The sequence below is a fragment of the Phoca vitulina genome, unplaced genomic scaffold, assembly GCF_004348235.1.
Source record: "Phoca vitulina isolate PV1807 unplaced genomic scaffold, GSC_HSeal_1.0 scaffold28, whole genome shotgun sequence".
Classification (NCBI taxonomy): Eukaryota; Metazoa; Chordata; class Mammalia; order Carnivora; family Phocidae; genus Phoca; species Phoca vitulina.
In genome coordinates, this window is record NW_022589731.1 from 1,768,700 (window position 1) to 1,786,963 (window position 18,264).

General features: G+C 41.3%; 1 protein-coding gene across 7 annotated transcripts in view; it reads left to right on the forward strand.

Annotated features, from left to right (window-relative positions):
* Nucleotides 1-285: 285 nt before the first annotated feature.
* AS3MT (arsenite methyltransferase) overlaps nucleotides 286-18,264 on the forward strand; it is a 35,744-nt gene continuing 17,765 nt past the window's right edge. For 6 of the 7 annotated variants that reach the window (XR_004301705.1, XR_004301704.1, XM_032423524.1 and 3 more), the window contains exons 1-10: nucleotides 286-896; nucleotides 1,100-1,140; nucleotides 1,428-1,555; nucleotides 2,683-2,833; nucleotides 3,496-3,632; nucleotides 4,346-4,415; nucleotides 5,553-5,634; nucleotides 13,795-13,926; nucleotides 14,258-14,400; nucleotides 16,425-16,559. Coding sequence is in view for 5 of the 7 variants with exons in the window: in XM_032423524.1 (XP_032279415.1) it covers nucleotides 683-896; nucleotides 1,100-1,140; nucleotides 1,428-1,555; nucleotides 2,683-2,833; nucleotides 3,496-3,632; nucleotides 4,346-4,415; nucleotides 5,553-5,634; nucleotides 13,795-13,926; nucleotides 14,258-14,400; nucleotides 16,425-16,559 (1,233 nt within the window). In the remaining 2 variants the exon portion in view is untranslated. The remainder of the gene's footprint in view (nucleotides 897-1,099; nucleotides 1,141-1,427; nucleotides 1,556-2,682; nucleotides 2,834-3,495; nucleotides 3,633-4,345; nucleotides 4,416-5,552; nucleotides 5,635-13,794; nucleotides 13,927-14,257; nucleotides 14,401-16,424; nucleotides 16,560-18,264) is intronic. The other variant, XM_032423526.1, reaches the window with a different exon arrangement.

Genomic DNA, 18,264 nt, shown 5'->3' on the forward strand with positions numbered 1-18,264 from the left:
GTATACACACACACACACACACACACACACTCACAATAATATACAATTCCATATTTATATAATAGAATATTACACAGCCATAGAAAAGAATGAGATCTTGCTATTTGGGACAACATGATGGACCCAGGGGGTATTATGCCAAGTGAAATAAGCCAGGCAGAGAAAGACAAATACCACATAATTCACTTATGTGTGGGATCTAAAGAAACAGACTAATACAAACTGGTGGTTGCAGGGGCAGGGATGGGCAAAATTGGTGAAGGGGATTAAGAGGTAAAACTTACAGTTGTAAAATGAGTAAGTCATGGGGATGAGAAGTACAGTATAGGGAATATAGTCAGTAATGGAATAAGGCAGCAGATGGCAACTATGCTTGTGGTGAGCATTGTGGAATGTATGGAATTGTGGAATCACTATGTTGTACACCTGAGACTTAGGTAACATTGTATATCAACTAGACTTCAATTAAAAAAAAAAAAAAGATTGAGCAAGGTAACTTCATTCCCCAAAGGGGCAAAAATCATATGGGTGTTCCTTTAAGTCCGGGTTTATAAATGAAAACCACAGTGGAGCAATAAAGGAAGATACTAATGAATAGTAATAGCCTCTCCCTGGTTGGAGAGACTAAAGACAACCGAGATGACACTGGGCCCAGCAGGGTCAGAGCGCCATGTGAGGGCAGATGATCAGACTGCGTTGGAAGCTCCTGGAAGCGGTGGCGGGTTCCTGCATCCCCCAGCGGGTGGAGCCGGCTGGCACCACCTGGTGCAGGCTCGGGAAGCCCGCCCCTCCGGAGATCAGGCCTGCCTGCCCCGGGGCGGGGCCTCGGGAGTGCTCGGCCTGGGGAGCTGGTTGCGGGAGTGCCCAAGTCCTGGAGTCCAGAGGCCCAGCAGACAGTGAGTGCGCCGCCCCTCGCCTCCCTGCCCCGCCTCCAGTGCGGACCCTCGAGGCAGGCCCTGCAATCACCACCCCCTACCAGTCACCATCACAAGCGCTCCCGGCCTGCCTTTTAACCACCCCTCTACCTTAGCCCGCTCCTTTCCCCTTGCAGGTGCTCAGCACCTTTGCCTTTCAGCTTCCTTTTTTCTCCTCCCGGCAGTGGCGGCCCCCCGAGACGCTGAGATACGGAAGGACGTGCAGGTGCCAGCAGAAGGGCCTGGAATGGCCCAGGAGGAGCCTCGGCTGAGTGGGAGCACTAGGCCTTTGTTAGCCCGGCCCGCCTGTGCCCTTGACCCCCAGGATCAAGGAGGGGACGGGAGGGGGGTGCAGGGCAAAGTCTGGGCTTAGAGCTTTGCAGGGGTAAAGCCTAGCCAGGCCTGGATGGGTGGGGCTGGGGGTGGTGGTGGACATGGGAGACTTCACCCTGTGGATACCAGTTCCAGCTTTTCTCTCTCCCCACCCCAACCCTGCCCTTGGCCTCTGGTCAGACCTACTACGGGCAGGTGCTGAAGAAATCAGCAGATCTCCAGACCAGTGCCTGCGTCACTGCAGCCAGGCTGGTCCCCAAGCACATCCAGGAAGCCTTGAGGAATGTACATGAAGAAGTAGCCTTGAGGTAGAGTTCCCTGTGCTGCCCCCCATCCCCCCACCATGAAGACTCTAGGCAGCAGCTTTTTCAAGACAGTGATGCGGTCCCTAGGGAATTAACCCATTTCCTCCGATCCATCTAGTTTGCCGTGTCTACCATAAAACTGGTAAAGCACAGCAATGATCGTCTTACAGCTCTGTTTAAAAACTTCCAATGACGCCCCTCCCCACCCAACCTCCCTTTACTCAGGATACACCTTGGACCTGACATTCAAGGCTGTCCAGTTTGGCCCCCACTTCCTAACCAACCCCAGCTCCCTCTGATGCACTATACTACTCTAGCTAGACCTTTCCCTTCCTCCTGCCTCACATGCAATTATTTTTTTTAAAAAAGATTTTATTTATTTGACAGAGAGAGAGGGCAAGCATAACCAGGGGAGCTGCAGGCAGAGGGAGAAGCAGGCTCCCTGCTGAGCGCGGATCCCAGATCCCAGAACCCTGGGATCATGACCTCATCCGAAGGCAGACGCCTAACAACTCAGCCACCCAGGCGCCCCTCACATGCAATTATTGATCTGGAATGCCTTCCCTCTCCTTTCTACCTAACAAATCCTGCCCATCCAACACTTCACTGATGTCCTACCTACTTTGTGAAGCCTTATCCCTCCTCGAGCACCCTCTTCCCTAAACCACTATAGCACTTACTGCCTGTGCAGTAAATCATGGGAAATGTTTTCTGTGCTCATGGTTTACCTCCCCAGTTAAATACCCCTGGGGGACAGAAATCTTGTGGTACATTTCTTCTCCAATAACGAGCACAGTTCTGGACCTTTAGTAGATGTTCAGCTATAATAACTAACTAAATGTATTTACTCAACAAATATTGTAAATGGCTTGTTTGTCTTAGTACCTGGTACAGTGCCCAACGATGATAACAATGGTAAACTAAGCAGACAGAGTCCCAGTTTTCATGGAGCTTCCAGTTTAGTGGGGGAAACGAAACACCTAAATAGAAATCCAGTGAATGGTGGAAGCAAGGAGGGCAGAAAGGAAGGAGAGAGGTAGGAAGAAAGGATTTGTAAGATTTAGCGATTCCACATATTCTAGTCTCTAGGGGGAAAATATGTATACATGGATGTATTTTCTATTTCCCAGGTATTATGGCTGTGGTCTGGTAATCCCTGAGTGTCTGGAAAACTGCTGGATTTTGGACCTGGGCAGTGGAAGTGGCAGAGATTGCTATGTACTGAGTCAGCTGGTCGGTGAGACAGGACATGTCACTGGGATAGACATGACGGAAAGTCAGGTGAGGCAGAGATTTGGAGGACAAGGAGGAAAGAATTCTCAAAGGCATTCTTTTAAAGACAAAGTTGTTTCCTTTGTGACTCTCTTCAAGGATAATCTAAGAAGGCTGCTAAATGCAAAGCTCATTTGCGCCACTAGTGCTTCCTGCCCTGAAGGCTGAGAACTTTGACAATTAGGGGCTCTTCTGGGAGAACAGAGTCAGAGGTTTGACCTGATAAATGAATATCATGATGACCCAGTGGAGTCTGATTTTTCCCTTGCTTCTGCCATCTATCTTGAAGGATTTTGTTGTTGAGTGAAGAGTTTACTCAAGCAAAATCCATGTATCAAGGGGCACCTGGCAAGCTCAGGCAATAAAATATGTGACTCTTGCTCTCAGGGTCATGAGTTCAAGCCCCACATTGGGTGTGGAGCTACCTAATTAAAAAAACAAAACAAAACAAAACAAAAAACCCAGCAGAGAGTTTATCCCTCATTGAGTTGTCCCAGACTGTAATTTATCCTACATGCCCAGAGGAACCTTAAACACTTACCAAAAATATATTATGAATATTCCATTCATAATAGGAAATTTTTAGTAAAAGAGTAGCATATTTAAAAAAATGATTATCAAATCCATATATATATATATTTATATATGTTTTTGGTTTTTTGTTTTTTTAGGTAGAAGTGGCTAAGAAGTATATTGAGTATCACATGGAAAAACATGGCTTCCAGACACCCAATGTGACTTTTCTTCATGGCTACATAGAGAATTTGGAGGAGACTGGAATCAAGAATGAGAGTTACGATATTGTTATGTAGGTCTATACCCTTATTTCTGTGAATATAGCCCATTTCCTGTCGAACACTCTTTGTGGAACTGACTCTCATTTAGGGTGTTAAGCCTGACCTAATAAGGGACGGAGCTGTTCTCAGGTGCTTGTAGCCCACCGGTCTCAGAACACACTAGCCCAGGAGAGAACCGACTGTAAACTGAAACATAAACGGATGAACCCAAAAGAAGAGCAGGACCATTGAGTCTGCTCGTACAACACACACCGACCTGTTATCTTCAGTATTATTGTCACAGCAAGGTGTAGGAGTCTGTTTCTCCTTTTCTTTTGAATTGTTGTCAAATCATGCCCAGGTGACAGCCTTAATGAAGCTGCCTTTGATGAATTTCTCCTATCTACATGTGGCCTAAGAAACGCGTGGTGCAGGAGGCATGGGGAACCAGCCTTCGTGCCGTTGCGCGGTGACCATCCGCGCAGACACAAATCAGGAGCGTGCCTGATTTTTTTTTTCTGCCCACTCAAATTGACTAAAAATTTATTGCGATTTTATTGCGATTTTAAACACTCCATCCATCTCCTTTTTCTTGGGAAAAAGTTGAGCGTGGGGAAGAGAAGAGGGAGGCAGAAAGAATGGTGTAGCTTTGGGAAATGATGGAAGACGTCTTTAGAGACTAAAGGATTTGAAGCATTCTGAGTAGTGTGTGAATTTGCCTGACATTCCATCTCTTCTTTTTTAGATCAAATTGTGTCATTAACCTTGTGCCTGATAAGGAACCCGTGCTGCAGGAGGCGTACCGAGTGCTGAAGGTGAGGGAAAGGGGAGACAACGGGTCTCTACACGTCGGTAAGAGCAGATGGGATCTGTCCTGTTCTTGCCCCCTTGAGCTGACAGCTCCAACTCTTGCCATTTATTCACGTTAAAAAGGGACGGCAAAAAGAGGCGTGGCGAGAATGCCCCAGACGTGGATTCCTTTTCCTCTCATGTCGTAAAAGGTCGTAAATCCGAGAGTCATGATTGTCATTGGATGCTGTAAAATAGTTGCTTTATTGTGGTCTCTTTTCCTGTTCCCTGCTGCCCCTGGTCCTGGGATAGCATCTTAGACTTCAGGGACTTTTGGACTGACTCCGAAAGATTGCTATGGATAGACTCTTCCAGCTTATATAGTGTTTCTGAGGGCTGCTTATTTCATTTCTATCAGGATTTCAGATCTTTGGGAAGTTAAAAAAGATGGAAATTTTACATTAACTACTTTCTAAAAGGAAGACTTGCTGGAGCTCTGTACCCTCCACATATATCATGAGATGTATATCTTCGTGATAGAAGATAGAAGATTCTGAGATTTTTGGTTTACAGGGCTTGTCATAGAGATGAAATAAGAATATGTAGGAATGATTTAATAATGTCATGGGCCAGCATACTATCTTCATCAAGATGTACTTCTAAAAGGTAGAGACATTATAGTACAATCTGGACTCAGAGCCCTTGAAACTAGCTAAATACAATCGTAAAATTCCTGATCACTCATATGTCTGAGATTTTAAGGACATTCAAAAAATATAATAATTATTATAAAAATAAATAACATTACAAAAGTTATGATTTTTAAAGGAGAAGAATTCGGGAATACTATTTACTTCTATTAGTTATACAACCACCTGGGACTGCATTTGGTTCAGACTGGCTAAAATTTTAAGTACCCGAGTATCTTTATTTAGGAGAGAAACACTCTTGGAAAGCCATTTTATTGTCTGTAGGGCACTGAAAAGAAATCTTGGCACGCAGCTATTGCTTGTAACTAGTAAGGCAGCTGGGCTTTGTTCACCAAGAGTCACCTCAGTACTTCTGTTTGGTTTTTAAAATTGATTTTATCTCCTCATTCCTTTCTTTGCTATCTGGGACTAATGTCATCTTTAACCTTGTTTGGACTAATAATGCTGTTTCAGCACGGGGGGGAGCTGTATTTCAGTGACGTCTATGCTAGCCTTGAATTGCCAGAAGAAATCAGGACACACAGAATTTTATGGGGTAAGTGTTGCTTTGTTTTGTTTTACGGCAGATACTTGTTCATGTACAGAGCTCCAATCTGCTAATATCCAGGAGGAGGCTTTGTGATGTGGGAACACGTAGGACTAGGTGGGGTGGCTTCTGTCCCCTTTCTCCTCTGCCACTCAAGAGTAGTATGACCTTAGAGTTTAATTAGTCTCTTTGAGTCATTGTTTTCCAAATTGTAAAATGCAGATAATAATACAATCTAACTTATTGGGCTGTTATGAAGATTAAATGAGATAGTGGACATGAAATACTTTGAAAAATACTTTGAAAACTGTAGCATGGTAACCCTTTGGGGACTGAAGCCCCTTCATCTCCTTCTGTCCTCAGTGTTATTGTGTTGTTTATTCCCTTATTGTCATTTAAATGGAGTCTCTGGAAGTTGAGGAGATGAATGTATGCCTGTGGTCAGTCTGATTATGAAATAAGTTCTTATTATTAGGGGCACCTGGTCGGCTCAGTCAGTAGAGCATGTGACTCTTGATCTCAGGGTTGTGAGTTCAATGCCCACAGTAGGTATAGAGATTACTAAAAAAAAAAGAAAAAGAAAAAAAAAAAGAATCCTGTTTAAAAAAAAAAAGTTCTTTTAAAATAAGTTCTGTTAACTTTTTTCTTGTCATACAATAATAAATGAATATTGTTAAAATGTTGGAAAATACAAAAAGAAAAAAGAAAAAGAAAAAATTACTTACCATGTAACCTGGCAATAACTTCTTTAACATTTTAGCATATATCCTTGTAGGGTGTGTGTGTGTGTGTGTATAATAAAATTTGGAGCATGCTATATGTAGAATTTAGTATCCTAATTTCATTTGGCATGTTTCCTAAGCCTAAAATCTTTATTATTATTATTATTATTATTATTATTATTATTAACATAATGTATTATTTGTTTCAGGGGTACAGATCTGTAATTCATCAGTCTTACACAATTCACAGCGCTCACCATAGCACATACCCTCCCCAGTGTCCATCACCCAGCCACCCCATCCCTCCCACCCCCCTCCCCTCCAGCAACCCTCAGTTTGTTTCCTGAGATTAAGAGTCTCTTATGGTTTGTCTCCCCCTCCGGTTTTGTCTTGTTTCATTTTTCCCTCCCTTCCCCTATGATCCTGTCTTGTTTCTCAAATTCTTCGTATCAGTGAGATCATATGATAATTGTCTTTCTCTGATTGACTTATTTCGCTTAGCATAATATCCTCTAGTTCTATCCACGTCATTGCAAATGGCAAGATTTCATTTTTTGATGGCTGTATGATATTCCATTGTGTGTGTGTGTATATATATATACATATATATACACACACACACAAATATATATACTACATCTTCTTTATCCATTCATCTGTTGCTGGACATCTAGGCTCTTTCCATAGTTTGGCTATTGTGGACATTGCTGCTATAAACATTGGGGAGCACATGCCCCTTCAGATCACTACATTTGTATCTTTGGGGTAAATACCCAGTAGTGTGATTGCTGGGTCATAGGGTAGCTCTATTTTCAACTTTTTGAGGAACCTCCATACTGTTTTCCAGAGCGGCTGCACCAGTTTGCATTCCCACCAACAGTGTAGGAGGGTTCCCCTTTCTCCACATCCTCGCCAACATCTGTCGTTTCCTGACTTGTTAATTTTAGCCATTCTGACTGGTGTGAGGTGGTATCTCACTGAGGTTTTGATTTGTATTTCTCTGATGCTGAGCAACGTTGAGCAGTTTTTCATATGTCTGTTGGCCATTTGGATGTCTTCTTTGCAGCAATGTCTGTTCATGTCATCTGCCCATTTCTTGATTGGATTATTTGTTCTTTGGGTGTTGAGTTTGATAAGTTCTTTATAGATTTTTTTATATTAGCCCTTTATCTGATATGTCATTTGCAAATATTTTCTCCCATTCTGTCAGTTGTCTTTTGGTTTTGTTGACTGTTTCCTTTGGTGTGCAAAAGCTTTTTATCTTGATGAGGTCCCAATAGTTCATTTTTGCCCTTGCTTCCCTTGCCTTTGGCGATGTTTCTAGGAAGAAGTTGCTGCGGCTGAGGTCGAAGAGGTTGCTGCCTGTATTCTCCTCAAGGATTTTGATGGATTCCTGTCTCACATTGAGGTTGTTCATCCATTTGAATCTATTTTTATGTGTGGTAGAAAGAATGGTCCAGTTTCATTCTTCTGCATGTGGCTGTCCAATTTTCCCAACACCATTTGTTGAAGAGACTGTCTTTTTTCCATTGGGCATTCTTTCCTGCTTTGTCAAAGATTAGTTGACCATAGAGTTGAGGGTCCATATCTGTGCTCTCTATTCTGTTCCATTGATCTGTGTGTCTGTTTTTGTGCCAGTACCATACTGTCTTGATGATTACAGCTTTGTAATAGAGCTTGAAGTCTGGAATTGTGATGCCACCAGCTTTGCTTTTCTTTTTCAACATTCCTTTGGCTATTCGGGGTCTTTTCTGGTTTCATACAAATTTTAGGATTACTTGTTCCATTTCTTTGGAAAAAGTTGGTGGTATTTTGATAGGGATTGCATTAAATGTGTAGATTGCTCTAGGTAGCATAGACATTTTCACAGTATTTATTCTTCTAATCTATGAGCATGGAACGTTTTTCCATTTCTTTGTGTCTTCCTCAATTTCTTTCATGAGTATTCTATAGTTTTCTGAGTATAGATCCTTTGCCTCTTTGGTTAGATTTATTCCTAGGTATCTTATGGTTTTGGGTGCAATTGTAAATGGGATCAGCTCCTTAATTTCTCTTCCTTCTGTCTTGTTGTTGGTGTATAGAAATGCAACTGATTTCTGTGCATTGATTTTATATTTTGCCAGTTTACTGAATTCCTGTATGAGTTCTAACAGTTTTGGGTGGTGTCTTTCGGGTTTTCCACATAAAGTATCATATCATCTGCAAAGAGTGAGAGTTTGACTTCTTCTTTGCCGATTCGGATGCCTTTTATTTCTTTTTGTTATCTGATTGCTGAGGCTAGGACTTCTAATACTATGTTGAATAGCAGTGGTGATAGTGGACATCCTTGCTGTGTTCCTGACCTTAGGGGAAAAGCTCTCAGTTTTTCCCCATGAAGCATGATATTTGCTGTGGGTTTTTCATAGATGGCTTTTATGATATTGAGGTATGTACCCTCTATCCCTAAACTGTGAAGAGTTTTAATCAAGAAAGGATGCTGTACTTTGTCAAGTGCTTTTTCTGCATCTATTGAGAGTATCATATGGTTCTTGTTCTTTCTTTTATAAATGTATTGTTTCACATTGATTGATTTGCGGATGTTGAACCAACCTTGCAGCCCAGGGATAAATCCCACTTGGTCGTGGTGAATAATCCTTTTAATGTACTGTTGGATCCTATTGGCTAGTATTTTGGTGAGAATTTTTGCATCCATGTTCATCAGGGATATTAGTCTGTAATTCTCCTTTTTGATGGGGTCTTTGTCTGGTTTTGGGATCAAGGTAATGCTGGCCTCATAAAATGAGTTTGGAAGTTTTCCTTCCATTTCTATTTTTTGGAACAGTTTCAGAAGAATAGGTATTAGTTCTTCTTTAAATGTTTGGTAGAATTCCCCTGGAAAGTCATCTGGTCCTGGGCTCTTGTTTGTTGGGAGATTTTTGATGACTGCTTCAATTTCCTTACTGGTTATGAGTTTGTTTAGGTTTTCTATTCCTTCCTGGTTTGGTTTTGGTAGTTTATACGTCTCTAAGAAGGCATCCATTTCTTCCAGATTGTCTAATTTGCTGGCATATAGTTTCTCATAATATGTTCTTATAATTATTTGTATTTCTTTGGTGATGGTTGTGATCTCTCCTCTTTCATTCATGATTTTATTTATTTGGGTCCTTTCTCTTTTCTTTTTGATAAGTCTGGCCAGGGGTTTATCAATCTTATTAATTCTTTCAAAGAACCAGCTCCTAGTTTCATTGATCTGTTCTACTGTTCTTTTGGTTTCTATTTCATTGATTTCTGCTCTGATCTTTATTGTTTTTCTTCTCCTGCTGGGTTTAGGCTTTATTTGCTGTTCTTTCTCCAGCTCCTTTAGGTTTAGGATTAGGTTGTGTATTTGAGACCGTTCTTGTTTCTTGAGAAAGGCTTGTATTGCTATATACTTTCCTCTTAGGACCACGTTTGCTGCATCCCGAAGATTTTTGAACAGTTGTGTTTTCATTTTCATTTGTTTCCATGAATTTGTTTCTTTTTTAATTTCCTGGTTGACCCATTCATTCTTTAGTAGGATGCTCTTTAGTCTCCATGTATGTGAGTTCTTTCCAACTTTCCTCTTGTGATTGAGTTCTAGTATATGTGCTGCTGAAGCGAGCACTCTTGTGATTGAGTTCTAGTTTCAAAGCATTGTGGTCTGAAAATATGCAGGGAATGATTCCAATCTTTTGGTACCAGTTGAGACCTGATTTGTGACCCAGAATGTGATCTATTCTGGAGAATGTTCCATGTGCACTAGAGAAGAATGTGTATTCTGTTGCTTTGGGATGGAATGTTCTGAATTTATCTGTGAAGTCCCATCTGGTCCAGTGTGTCATTTAAAACCTTTATTTCCTTGTTGATCTTTTGCTGAGATGATCTGTCCATTTCAGTGAGGGGGGTGGGTGTTAAATTCCCCTACTATTACTGTATTATTGTCGATGTGTTTCTTTGATTTTGTTATTAATTGGCTTATATAATTGGCTGCTCCCATGTTAGGGGCATAGATATTTAAAATTGTTAGATCTTCTTGTTGCATAGACCCTTTAAGTATGATATAGTGTCCTTCCTCATCTCTTATTATAGTCTTTGGTTTAAAATCTAATTTGTCTGATATAAGGATTGCCATCCCAGCTTTCTTTTGATGTCCATTAGCATGGTAAATGGTTTTCCACCCCCTCACTTTAAATCTGGAGGTGTCTTTGCATCTAAAATGAGTCTCTTGCAGACAGCATATCAGTGGGTCTTGTTTTTTTAAATCCAATCTGATACCCTGTTCTTTTGGTTGGGGCATTTAGCCCATTTACATTCAGGGTTACTATTGAAAGATACGAATTTAGTGTCATTGTATTGCCTGTAAGGTGACTGTTACTGTATATTGTCTCTGTTCCTTTCTGGTCTATGTTACTTTTAGGCTCTCTCTTTGCTTAGAGGACCCCTTTCAATATTTCTTGTAGGGCTGGTTTGGTGTTTGCAAATTCTTTTAGGTTTTTTTTTTTTTTTTTTTTTGTCCTGGAAGCTTTTTATCTCTCCTTCTATTTTCAATGACAGCCTAGCTGGATATAGCATTCTTGGCTGCATATTTTTCTCGTTTAGTGCTCTGAATATATCATGCCAGTCCTTTCTGGCCTGCCAGGTCTCTGTGGATAGGTCTGCTGCCAATCTAATGTTTCTACCATTGTAGGTTACAGACCTCTTGTCCCGAGCTGCTTTCAGGTCTTTTTCTTTGTCTCTGAGACTTGTAAGTTTTACTATTAGATGTTGGGTGTTGACCTATTTTTATTGATTTTGAGGGGGGTTCTGTGTGCCTCCTGGATTTTGATGCCTGTTTCCTTCCCCAAATTAGGGAAGTTCTCCGCTATAATTTGCTCCAATATACCTTCTGCCCCCCTCTCTCTTTCTTCTTCTGGGATCCCAATTATTCTGATACTATTTTGTCTTATCACTTATCTCTTGAATTCTTCCATTGTGATCCAGTAGTTGTTTATCTCTTTTTCTCAGCTTCTTTATTCTCCATCATTTGGTCTTCTATATCACTAATTCTTCCTTCTGCCTCATTTATCCTAGCAGTTAGAGCCTCCATTTTTTATTGCACCTCATTAATAACCTTTTTGATTTTGACTTGGTTAGATTTTAGTTCTTTTATTTCTCTAGAAAGGGATTCTCTAGTATCTTCTATGTTTTTTCAAGCCCAGCTAGTATCTTTATAATCGTCATTCTGAACTCTCCTTCCGACATCTTACTAATGTCTGTATTGATTAGGTCCCTGGCAGTTGGTACTGCCTCTTGTTCTTTTTTTTTGAGGTGAGTTTTCCGTCTTGTCATTTTGCCAGAGAAGAATAGATGAATGAGAGAACAAAATGCTAAAAGGGTAACAACGCCCCCAGAAAAATATACACTAAACAAATCAGAAAAGACCCAAAAACCGGGGGGGGGGTAAGGGGTGGAAGAAAGGGAAAAAAAAAGAATATGATCAGGCTGGTGAATAGAACAGAGCCACAGGCTAGATTTTGGGTGTATTTTGGTCTGTTAGAAGAAACTGCCTCCCAAAATTTTAAAGAAAGAAAAACTTATATATATACAAAAATAAGGGTAAATATGATGAAGGGATGGACTATGACTAAAGATGAAAATTAAAAAAGATTTTTAAAAAGGAATTGCTAAGATAAGATGTTGGTTGAAAAAGGAAAGAAGAAAAATTAAAAAAAAAGAAAATAAAAAAATTAACTTTGAAAGACTAAAGAATCATGGGAAAAAAGCCGTGGATTCTATGTGCAGTATTCACCTAGCGCTGGAGTTCTGCCGTTCTCATTGATCGGTAAACTTGGTCTTGGCTGGCTGTTCTCGCTGATCTTCTGGGGGAGGGGCCTGTTGCCATGGTTCCCAAATGTCTTTGCTGGAGGCGGAATGTCAGGGGCGGGGCTAAGTAATCTGCTCGGGTTTGCTCTCGGGAGCTTTTGTTCCCCGCAAGCTTTCCGTACAGCTTTGGAGGATGAGAGTGAAAATGGCGGCCTCCCAATCTCTGCCTCGGAGGAGATGAGAACTCGGGGCCCCACTCCTCAGTGCGCCCCCAGAGAAAAGCCATCAGTCACTCCCGTCTCCCCGGTCTCCGGCCGCACTCCGTGCTCACTTGGCCTGTGACCGCACCTTTCTATCTGGCACCCGACCCCGTGTGGAGTCTCCAAACCCAGCAGATCCCCGCGGTGCACTCCCGCACCTCTCCTCCCGGGGAAGGAAGGGGAGTTTCCCCGGATCTGCCGCTTGTTGGGTCCCTGCTGGAGGAGCAGTGGCCCGACTGTGCCGCGGATCACGGTTTATGGCAACCCCGAGCTGAGAGCCCGCGCCTGGGCTCCGTCTCTGCAGCCGGCTTCCCCGCTCTGATACCTGGGAGCTCTGCCGCACTCAGGCACCCCCGGTCTTTCTGTGACCCCGAGGGTCCTGAGACCACACTGTCCCACGAGGGTTCCACCCCCCGCTTAGCCACTGGAGCGACGTCTCAGCAGAGCAGATTTCTAAAAGTTAGGATTTTGTGCTCCGCGGCTCTGTCACTTGCTGGTAGCGGCCGACGGAGGCCCCCTCCCCCGCCATCTATCCTCCCGAATATCGCCTCGGATTCACTTCTCTGCACGTCCTACCTTCCAGAAAGTGGTCGCTTTTCTGTTCAGAAAATTGCTGCTATTCTTTTCTTCGATCTCCTGTTGAGTTCATAGGTGTTCAGAATGGTTTGATCCCTATCCAGCTGAATTCCTGGGACCAGGTGAAATCCAGGTCTCCTACTCCTCTGCCATCTTGCTCCTCCTCCCCTAAGCCTAAAATCTTTAAAAATGTGTGTGTATTCTACAACTGTGTTGTACAGCTGTGCCATACTTTATTTGACCATTTCTCTATGGGTAATCATTTGGGTTGTTTCTAATTTGTTGATGTAATAAATTTAAAAACTGTAAATTGCCTTATGAATATTAGTAGTAGTTACTGTTCTAGTAGCAGATCGTTTATGATAATCTGGAGCTAATAGGCAATTTGTAAATTATCCTTTATATGTTTTTACTCACATAGCATAGTGCTTTTCAGAATGTGACCTAATCCATCCAGAAATATGATTGCAGCTGTATGGGACCGTACATTAGTGACTGTCTTGAATAATGGTTCCCAGAGGCCATTAAGCTAGCATACTCCATTTTAATTGTGACTTTCTAGATATTGGGGGGACACTCAGGTCCTTTTTCTATTTCTAGGATATATGTTTTAACTAACACCATATCCTTTTTTAAGTAATCTCTACACCCAACATGGGGCTCAAACTCACGACCTCGAGGTCAAGAGCCGTATGCTCTTCTAACTGAGGCAGCCAGGCACCCCAACTAATACCATTCCTAATCAGTTTTATAGAGGAGTAATTTCTTGAATATCTAGTTGTTTGGTTGGTTTGTGATTTTTCTTTTTTTAGGTGAGTGCCTGGGTGGTGCTTTATACTGGAAGAACCTTGCCATCCTTGCCCAAAAAATTGGTTTCTGCACTCCACGTTTGGTCACTGCCAATCTCATTACAGTTCAAAACAAGGAATTAGAAAGAGTGATCGGTAAGAAAGAGCAGTGGGGAATGTTAAAACTGCTCCTTGAGTGGTTCAAGTGTGGTGTCTAGCAAGAGTGTACTAAGTGGGCCTCATTGAAGGAGACTTTGGGTCATCTGGAAACCTCCGTCTTGTCTTCTGTTTAATAGCAACCTCCCAAAGTTTGGTATTTAATAAAGCACTTCAAAGTTATTTGGTAAATAAAGTGAACTGCCCAGAAAGATAACTGGTGGCATGCAAAGAAGAAAATCACCATTATAATCTGTATGCTCTTCATCTACTAAGCAAACCAATAGCCATTTGGGAGCTGGAGCTGAACCATGGGTAAATTCCATTTTAGGTGACTGTCGTTTTGTTTCTGCAACATTTCGCCTCTTCAAACTCCCTAAGACAGGACCAGCCAAAAGATGCCAAGTGATTTACAATGGAGGAATCACGGGCCACGAAAAAGAACTAATATTTGATGCAAATTTCACATTTAAGGTAAATAAAAATTTCCATGATTTTGGACATTCTTTCTACTCTTACGTTTGCTCCAGGTACCTTTTCTTAACCTTGCATTGCTTCTCCCTTTCCTGGTGTTGGGACATGTGCATGTGTGTATGTATGCTTTTGCTGAACCATTAAAAGTAAGTCGCAGACATCGTGACATGTTATCCTTAATATTTCAGCATGCATCTCCTAAGAATAAAATATTCTTGTACATAACCACAATATCACTGTCACCACCTAAGAAAATCTTTTATGGGAAGTATCCATCAGACATCAGATTAATGGAATTACAGAGAAGCAGTATGGAAAAGAATAGAAGTATTGTGCAACAGTATTTCAGTGGTTCACTTGTATCATAGAATTAAGGAACTCTTGTTGTTTAATGACAATATATTGATATTTCTACTACTGTTTGCAGGGCAGTCTTTATTTCCTCAAAATGGAAAAGTATAGGCTTTGGCATCAGATACCTGGGTTCAAATTCTGGCTCTATTATTTATTACTTGGGTAAACTTGAATAAGTCCTTCTTTGAGATATAGTTTGCTCCACTGCAAGAGTAGGGGTAATAATACCTACTGTGTGGAATTTCTATAAGAAAAAAAAAAAAGATTAGCGGTAATATAGGGGCCCCCTGGCTGGTTGAGTCAGTAGAGCATGCGACTCTTCGTCTCCGGGTTGTAAGTTCGAGCCCCATGTTGGGTGTAGAGATTACTTAAAAAATAAAATTTTAATAAAGATTAGCAATAATATAGCAGAACCTTGGTACATACCGGGAACTCAGTAAATAGAAGATATAATCATGATTTGTTCCAAAGGTAGCTGTTTCCCACCTGATTTTTTGGTCCAGATAGCATCTTCGAAGTTCTTAACTACTCCCTGGTGCTATTGATGCTTTTTCACTGATCCACTGCCCCTTGATGTACTGCCTGCTTCTGTAGGGTCACAGAATCAAAGTGGGAAGGGCCTTTGAACCCATCACTCTGATATAGTGGCTTTCAAAAAACCCCCATCTTTAATAGCAGAATTCCTTTTTAAAGGAAGATCTTATTTAAAAAAACAACACTTGGGGCATCTGGGTGGCTCAGTCAGTTAAGCATCTGCCTTCGGCTCAGGTCATGATCTCGGGGTCCTGGGATCGAGCCCCACATTGGGCTCTCTGCTCATCGGGGAGCCTGCTTCTCCCCCTCCCTCTGCCTGCCGCTCCCCCTGCTTGTGCTCTCTCGTTCGTGCGCTCTCTCTGAAAATGAATAAATAAAATCTTAAAAAAAAATTTTAAAAACCACAAAAAACCAATACTTACTATGTGTCAGACATTGCATTACGTAACCCCACTATATGAAGGGGTAAACGCAGAGCTATCTGAAGGGAGCAGGGGTTAGATAACCCAGAATCTCCTGTGCTCACTCCTGGTTCCCAAGGCATGAGCCTTTTATATAGCCCCCCAGACACCCTGGGACTCACAAAAATACACATTAACACTATTATTTTAATTTAAACCCTCATTTTAATGATGAATGGTTTTCTACATCTGTCTCTGAGGAGAGATGGGATACTGGAGCAATGAGTGTCCTTTTTTTTTTTTTGCTTTGCCACCAAAGAAAAACTGATTATGACACTGGTCAATTACATTTTGAAATGAGCATGAAACTAGCGGCAGGGTCTGAATAGAAATATCGTTTCAGAAGATACAGTCTTTTTATCCTGAAATGTCACTCCTTAGTAAAACCTTTGTATGTTTTTCTTTTATTAAGATTAAAGTGGCATTTCTTGGGGCGCCTGGGTGGCTCAGTCATTAGGCGTCTGCCTTTGGCTCGGGTCGTGATCCCAGGGTCCTGGAATCCAGCCCCGCATCGGGCTCCCTGCTCCGCGGGAAGCCTGCTTCTCCCTCTCCCACTCCCCCTGCTTGTGTTCCCTCTCTCACTGTGTCTCTCTCTGTCAAATAAATAAATAAAATCTTAAAAAAAAGATTAAAGTGGCATTTCTTAATATGTGTTTTTTTTCTGCTACCCTTCAGGAAGGTGAAATTGTTGAAGTGGATGAAGAAACGGCAGCTATCTTGAAGAATTCACGATTCGCCCAGAATTTTCTGATCAGACCAATTGGAGAGAAGCTGCCAGCATGTAGTGGCTGTTCTGCTTTAGGATCAAAGGTTTGTTTGGCTTTCAGTCCCTGCCTTGCCACTGACTGCTAAAACAAGAAACAAATCGTTATTCTTTTAGTTGGCCACTATAAATAATTTCTAGCCATATTTGTACCTACAAAATGACTTGAATTAATTTCATAACTTTATTTTTCCAATCTGGATAGTAAGTCAGAGACTCTTAACTTGGTGCACCCATGAATGGACTTCAGGGCATCCATGAATCCCTTAAAATTATATATGTATATGTGTATTTTCTCAAGAAAGTATCTGTTACTTTCATCAGATTCTTAAAGGAGTCCAGATACAAAAAAAGGTTAAGAGTTACCTTGGAAAAAATTATACTCAAATATTCAAATAATTATTTGAATAATATTACTATTTTTTTTTAAGATTTTATTTATTTGCGAGAGAGAGAGTGAGCAAGAGGGAGAGCACAAGCTGGGGGGGGGGGGGGGGGGGCAGAGAGAGAAGCAGAGTCTCTGCTAAGCAGGGAGCCCGATGCGGGGCTCGATCCCAGGACCCTGGGATCATGACCTGAGCCGAAGGCAGATGCTTAACCGACTGAGCCACCCAGGTACCCCTCAAACATTTGTAAGTATTAATTGAGATAGTCAAATTGCCCTACAAAAAGATTGTAGAAGTCTACATGCCTACCTGCAATGTACGAGAATACCTTTTCCCTGCCGTCTTACTAATATTGGGTATTATTTTTAAAACTCTTTGCTTGTCTGATGGGCAGAAAATTATTTGTTGTTTTATTTTGCATATATTGAATCTTTTGCATATTTATTGGCCAGTTATATTTCATCCAATGTGAACTTCCTGTATAATTCCTTTAACCGTCTGCCATTAGAGTGGGATTTGCCATTTCTTTATTGCTCTATAAACGATTATCTGTTATATGTTGTGAATATTTTTTCTCAGCATGTCATCTATCTTTTTATTTGCTTATTTTTCCTGAGTAGACATTTTCAATTTTTATGTAGTCAATTCCTTTATGGTTTCTGCCTCTTATGTTATGTTTAGAAAGACCTTCTCCATGTGAACATTATGAATTTACCTATATTTTCTTTTAAATTTTTTTAAGATTTTATTTTTAAGTAATCTCTACACCCAAGGTGGGGCTTGAACTCACAACCCCAAGACCAGGAGTTACATCCTGCACTGACTGAGTCAGCCAGGGGCCCCACCTATATTCTCTTTTAGTACTTTAGACATTCTGGGATAAAATTCATATAACAAAATTCACTATTTTCACCATTTTAATGTGTACAATTTAGTAACTTTGAGTATATTTACAAGGTTGTGCAGTCATCACTAGTATCTAGTTTCAGAAAACTTTCATTACCCCCAAAAGAAATCCCATACTTATTAAGCAGTCATTCTGCTATCTCCCCTCCCCCGGCCTCTGGCAATAAACTAATCTGCTTTCTGTCTCTGGATTTGCCTATGGTGGACATTCTTATATAAGTGGAATCATATGCTGTAAGGCCTTTTGTGTCTGGATTCTTTTACTTAACATAATGTTTTCAAGGTTTATCCATATGTCAGCACTTCATTCCTTTTTATGTCTGAATAATATTCCATTGCATGGATATACCACATTTTGTTTATCCACTCATCAGTTGATAGATGATTAGGTTCTTTCTATTCCTGGCTGTTCCAAGTAGTATTGCTGTGAACATGCATGTATGCGTACTTCGTGTCCTTA